This window comes from Musa acuminata, chromosome BXJ2-5, assembly GCF_036884655.1.
Source record: "Musa acuminata AAA Group cultivar baxijiao chromosome BXJ2-5, Cavendish_Baxijiao_AAA, whole genome shotgun sequence".
NCBI classification, from domain to species: Eukaryota; Viridiplantae; Streptophyta; class Magnoliopsida; order Zingiberales; family Musaceae; genus Musa; species Musa acuminata.
This window is the reverse complement of record NC_088342.1, coordinates 41,846,867-41,853,264: the sequence shown is the minus strand read 5'-3', so window position 1 is coordinate 41,853,264 and position 6,398 is coordinate 41,846,867. Positions and strand designations below refer to the sequence as shown.

Genomic DNA, 6,398 nt, shown 5'->3' with positions numbered 1-6,398 from the left:
AAAGAGTCCTTGGGAAGGTTTAATCCCTCGACCACATCTCTTTTTGCACCGGAATGTGTAGATATGCTGTGCATGACAGAATGGTCCTCTGCCCTCATCTTTCCTGAAAAAGACTGATCAGTTTGGTGCAGCAGCAATGGCACTGTCACCATCCAGAAACACAACCTGGCCCCAATCAGTGGATCAGTCGACAGTATGTAACAATGTAACAAGTTGTCAACACTGTTGTGCCAATGGAACTCCCTGGCTGTATTCCTTGCTCTGACCCATTTGTCCACCACTGTGAAAGCTTAGACTCGCAATGGATGTTGAGAGAGAAACAAAAAGTGGCAGTGTCCACTGAAACATCAAACAAAGAATAACAACAAACACAATTCTTGCTAGTAAACCAGATTAATAGAGGCCATCACTTGTGGTCGTCCTGGGTGGCTGTGAAGGAGCTTAGCCTACTCCAAAAAGGATGAATCTATGTTACAACATGCATAGTTTATATATCACAGAAGGGAAGACAAACTCCAGTCCACATAAACCGAAAGTAAACCTGCTTTTCAACTAATGGAGGAACTGAGGAAATAAACAAAGTGATGAAGGGCATAGCTGAAGGACAGGAGTTCATAAAAAAAGGTAGCTATACCTTGAGTATCATGTGGAAGGATACAGTGAACATGTGATGGATCAACAAGGAAAACATTAATTTAGTCTGATGAACCGTGATTAGACGATTTTGTCTGGTGTTAGCCCTGCATGCAATGAATCATTACATCAAGAGCAAGATTGTACCTGCCATTCATGCATGGAAACATGGGCTTTGGACCCACATCAGTGAGTGGCAGGTCACCACCCAGCAGCCTCTGTCATCTACTGGACCGCGTACACCATGTGCAGACGTTCGAGCATGGATGTCACTTCCTGTTTAGATCCACCAAAATTCAGTGCACAAGAAGACAGCATGCCAACACTGAGAATATACAAATATCAAACTGTACAAACAAAAGCAAACATGACCACATATGCAAGAATTGACAAATAGGAACTATAATAGCGCTTCTCGACTGAGACTTCTAAACAAGATTGCATTTTTTACAAACATGCAAGTCAATATGCTAGTCACTTGTTGAAACATCTTAACATATGCCTGAACTTTCACCAGGAAAAAAGATCACACTTATGAAGACATCAATCCAGGTATATATCTTCGTCAGTAACATAAACTGGGTAAAACATAGGACCACATAGACTTTGACGATTCCAGTCAATTAGGAAGATATTACCTTGCTTGTAATATGTGATGTGTAAGATACCAGGTTCCATCAAACTTTGACAACCATGATCAGGATTCTTCATCCTGATTTATGATAATTTTGCACCCCAAAACTACTTTTGTAGGAGTGTTTTTGACATCATTTAGATTTACAAATCAACTCAATTTGAGACAAATAAATTGGCAGAAAAAAAGTTTCATGTTTCAGGTGACTATGACCTGAAGACAATCAACTGGAGTGGAGTCAAATAAAATTTACAAGACAGGAACGATACACATATGCATGACATATATTCTAAAACAATCTGAACTTCAGGGTAATTTTGACTTGGTTTTTATAGTTAGCAGATATTTAGTGTTTCTATTTGGCGTTTATTCACAAGAATACATCAGCTAGTAATTTATAGCTCAATGAAATAAACTAGTAGTGAGAGACTAAATTAGAACCCAAGGACCTTGGAAAGAACAAATCTTTCAAGTAATACCATTAAGGTTCAGAGAATGCATTGATAAATTATTTCATTCCAGCAGTCATGGCTTTATGGCACTGAAACAACTCAAGGGGACACAACCGAACTACAAAGGATAATATAATTTACATTTCAGATGCATCATTGTAGTTGGAACTATAGCTAAAAATGGACCAGCTGCCTCATGCAAACTGATCAGGATGGATCATTAATTTTAGCTAATTGCTCACCAATGTGATTCCATGAGTGATCAGTCCGAATAAGAAAATTTGCACCAAAGGACCCTATATTGCAATCAAGATTATAAAGTAAAAAGACCATGAAACAAAAATTTAAAGAAGCAGAAATGAACTTACGCATAATTGAACATGAGTTAATAAAAAGATATAGCATGATAACCTAGACATTTTAGACTACACCTGCAGAATAAGAATCTCTAATTTTATCACAGTTTTACACAAACAATTACAAAAAAAGAATTGATACTCTCTATTGTCAACCACTAGTTATAACAGGCACCACTCTCTCCATGGGATCTAGACAGATGACATTCACACTCCTATATTTTGATGTCTTAAATGAACATCTTCCTGTTATGATGTGGCTTGAATTTTTGTTTCTTTTTCTGGATGACCATATAAATACATATGTTGTGATTAGGTTTTTTGAGAGAACCATTTTGTAAGAGTTTTTTCCAAGAAATCTTTGGAGAGAAAAAGGAGAGATTTTTCCCAAAGAAAATGTGTAAGAGGATTTGAAAGAAAAGCACATGTACTTTGCTTTTTCTCTCTGATGCAGTGAAAATCTTCATCATCTTCATCTGTCAAGGAATGCATCTATTTTTCTCTCTATTCTTCTAATTTTTTATTTGATTACAACCTAAGAACTGATTCAGATCCTATGTTTTGCCCTAACTCTACCTGTATCTGTGCATCGTCTAAGAACATGATCATTATGAAACTTGGGTGTATCAGCAATAACTATGTACTGATTCTTTCAGATTCAGCAACTTGGTTCTCAATTTTGCTTAAGATGATGCGAGTACTATCAGCAACCAATTCGAGAGTTTTCATGATATCTTATATCTACCAAAAGTTCATGATGCATGAATCCTCAAACATGTAAAGTTCATAAATGCATGTACCTCATCACATTTAATATCTTAACTAAATAACAATAACTTGGCACACGATTAGGCATAATTATCAGCATGGACATACATGAATAGAAACAGATACATAAGAACTCCAACTGATCTCCAATGTGCCAATTTACCACAGGGCAAATTCCTCTAGAGCCAAATGAATCAAGCAGTGAGATCAGTAGAGAGGCAACATTAGGACACCAAAAGTGGTAGTTACTATAGAAAATTACATTATGACAACATCTAGACCAAACAAAGTGTGAGTACCTATGTGCCAACCTCTGCTAGAACTTTGCAAGAAGAAGGTACAAAGGATGACATGCCTGTAAGAAGGTAGTTCTTCAGCACCTCCAAGCTGATACAGAGACGAGCTCCTTGTGCTGCCAGTAAAGACAAAGCGACGCCTGGCACTTCTCCACATGAAATCCTCTGACCTGCACCCTCTTGAGAAGGCATTCTGCCTGCGTCTCTGTAAAATCGCTGAACTGCATGGGGACAAATCCTGTTGTTGTATAGTGCATTCGCCAGGGAAGCATCTTGTCAGCTGCACGGTGCCGCCCAAGAACAGAACTCTCAATTCTTGGTTGTAACAGAAATCTCTCAATCTTGCTAGCCGTATCTTGGTTGATCCCACACGCATCAATGGACTCCATAAGTGCCATGGAGGACTGAAAAGCATGGATGAAGTGCTGCAAGAATGGTAGGTCACTCCGATTGCAACCTTGGTCAACTGAGACCACGATCCTCGGGGACAGCTGCCTTACAACACGGAGGAGAGCTGTGAATGAAAGGTTCACAGAACCTACAGGGAGGTTTACAGCGATGGCTTCACCTCCGGCACCAAGGAGCTTCAAGGGGTCAAACGAATCAAGGCTATGGACACTAAACTCAAGGGGGATGTTGACGTTGCTTGCAAAATGGGAGAGGTTATCCCGGACGAGGCAGAGATCAAGGTTGTTCTGGGAGCGATAAGGCACAAAAGCTGTAATTTTGAGCAACCGCACTGGACCTGCCGCTGAGCAGCGCCGCAGGGCCAGCTCCTGCATGAAGGAGGACCATTGGCCACCAAAACCAATGTCGAAGTCGATGATGTGAATACGGTCAGAGCCACCGAGCTCCTCTAGGAGGGCTTGAGTGCAGGTAAAATTGGAGAATTGGATGATGGGGGAGACCTCAGAGAAAACCTTGTAAGCACTGAGCTTGTGCACGACGTCCCATTTAGTCGACAGGGGAGCAGTCGAGATCTGGCTCTGCTGATGTTGGGCTGTCAGAGTGGAAGGGAGGACAGGGTTCGACCTGTTCGAGAGGATCAGCTGCAGTGCCTCCTTGAAGTAAAAAGCAGAGCGGATAAGGGGCTTCCCCAGGGGCGAAGGGAGCTGGTGATTGAGCCGCGCCAATATCCCGTGCGCGCCAACGAAATTGCAGGCCTCGACCATCTTTGCAGTCTCGAAAAGCAGGTCAACAACCGACTTTTGTAGCTGCTGTTGCTGCGGCGGCGGTGTGGCCATAGCTGCCGTAGCATCATCCCCAAGAGCCGCCACCTTCGGACTCACCGACCTTTGCTGAAGAAAGCTCGGACTCTGCTGCTGCTGCGGGTATGACTGCTGTTGCCGGAGGAAGAGGTCCCAGCTCCCGCCAGATTCCAGAAAGGGAAGTTTTGGCGGAACATGGTCGACCACCGGACGATGGCGCTTCGGTTGGGTGGCGAGGAGGTGCGACAGCTGCTGGTGCTCCAGCTGCCCCACATTGAGCAAGAAAGGAGGGCTCGAGTTGGCTAATGGCTGGTTCACGAGAAGCTCTGGACCAAAGAACTGCGGCTTGTCCTCCATGGCGTTCGGGAAGCACATACCTGGCGGTAGAGAGAGAATCGGCGAGAAGGTGCTGCCTGGCGGAGGCTGAGGAGAGAAGAGCTGACTACCGGCTTGGTCACCGGAGATGGCCCCTTTGACGCCGGTGCTCGCCAAGGGCTGAGACACCCAACTGTCACTGCTGCCGAGCGAAAAGCCGCCACCAGTAGTAACATTAGAAGCTAAAGGGGAAGAACTACCGGTGGACGCCGAGACGGAGGGATCATCCAGGATCCTTCCAATGGGTTCAAGCCCAATACCCGGGTCGAGAATCCCAAACCCCAAGTTGCCATTGTTGCCAGGGAAATCCACTGGCCCCTGAGAGAGGAGCAGTTGCAGCTGTTGCTGCTTAAGCCCGGCCGCAGAGGGGTCTTCGACATCGCCCATGATCCACCGGAGAAAGGTCTGCTCCCGGCCATGGGAGGCCGCCGAAGTCTCCGAGAGCATCACCTCCCAGTCCTCGACCCCAAGTCCGCACCTTTCACCTCCTGCAACGAAGCCCATGTCCAGACCGGCTGGTACCGGCTGCAGCTCAGCCGCCCACTCCTCCTTCCCGACCGCACCTCTGCGGGAGTCGGAGAGGGAGCATTTGTTGGCGGAGTTGCCGGAGACCGCCGCCACTACGGCGGTGTCGCAGGAGCTGCCGCTTCCTAGAGAAGAAGACAGTGTGGCTGTGGAGGTGGGAGAACTCGGGCTTCTGTGATCAAGTACCGATCTTGGCTCCACAACCTCTGGGATTATCAACTTTGGCCTCTTATTCACCCAGAAGAGAGCTTGGTTCCCTTCTAATATGGTATTCACTGCCTCTAAACCCCTCTTCCCCTGGTCATGAAAGGGCAAACCCCTCATCTAATGCAAGAAGCCAGATCAAAGTCTCTACTTACTTCGCTTCAAGAGAGAGAGGAAGGGCATAAAAAACAAAGATTTTGAGCGCCGAAACAGTAGAAGCTGGACAAAGGAGAGATCTCTACTTTGTTCTGCCTCCTCAGTATACGTCTACATATGCGACTACCTACAACTGCAAGCTAAGCTTTACTCATTCTTCTTCTTTCACCTCCTTTAATCTCTCCTATCTTCTCTCTTCTCTGGTAATGCGCTGTGTGTGTCCGGCTGGGTTGTGTGAAAGAGGGAGAAGCAGGGGAAGCAGCACTAGCAACCTGTACTCCTCTCAAACTCTTTTCTGTCTCTCTCTTTTTCCTCCTCTTCTTCTAGGTTGCTTTCTTTCCCTCTTCTGCCATGGATGCGTGCATCATAAAAAAGAAGTGATCGAAGTGAGCCCCCCCACCACCACCTCTCTCTTTCTCCCTCCAAAATTCTCTCTCTCTCTCTCTCTCTCTCTCTCTCTCTCTCTCTCTTCGCTATAAAATGTTCATGTCCAGGCTACTGCCATCGTGCAGTTTCCCTCCCATTAAATTCATGTAATATTTTGTTCTTCTTCTTCTTTATCTATGCAATAACAAAAGGCCTTGCGCTGCAGTAACTGTGGCTTGGAATCCGGGCCGTCAAAAGTAATCATAGATACGGTAAAAGGGTAAAGCTGGCCTACGCATAAAAAATAACCATCATTCTTTCTCTTGAATCTCCAAAATACCCTCTTTCCCCCAGATGTGGAGGCTGTTTCCGTCCTTTCATACGACCCAGCCTTTTGTTGCACTTTACGGAATTAAAAGCGCCGA

At 45.0% G+C, this 6,398-nt stretch overlaps 1 protein-coding gene across 1 annotated transcript; it reads right to left on the bottom strand.

Moving 5' to 3' along the window:
- Positions 1–525: 525 nt before the first annotated feature.
- On the bottom strand, positions 526–6,049 carry LOC135612832 (scarecrow-like protein 27). Its single transcript, XM_065109563.1, has 2 exons — positions 3,195–6,049; positions 526–905 (listed from the first exon to the last, which is right to left on the bottom strand). The coding sequence occupies exon 1, from the start codon at positions 5,569–5,571 to the stop codon at positions 3,217–3,219; it is 2,355 nt and encodes a 784-aa protein (XP_064965635.1). The 5' UTR covers positions 5,572–6,049; the 3' UTR covers positions 526–905; positions 3,195–3,216.
- Between the last annotated feature and the right edge of the window lie 349 nt (positions 6,050–6,398).

Bases quoted from the DNA above. Each gene is read 5' to 3' on its own strand.
- LOC135612832 (XM_065109563.1), bottom strand. From the start codon at position 5,571: ATGAGGGGTTTGCCCTTTCATGACCAGGGGAAGAGGGGTTTAGAGGCA.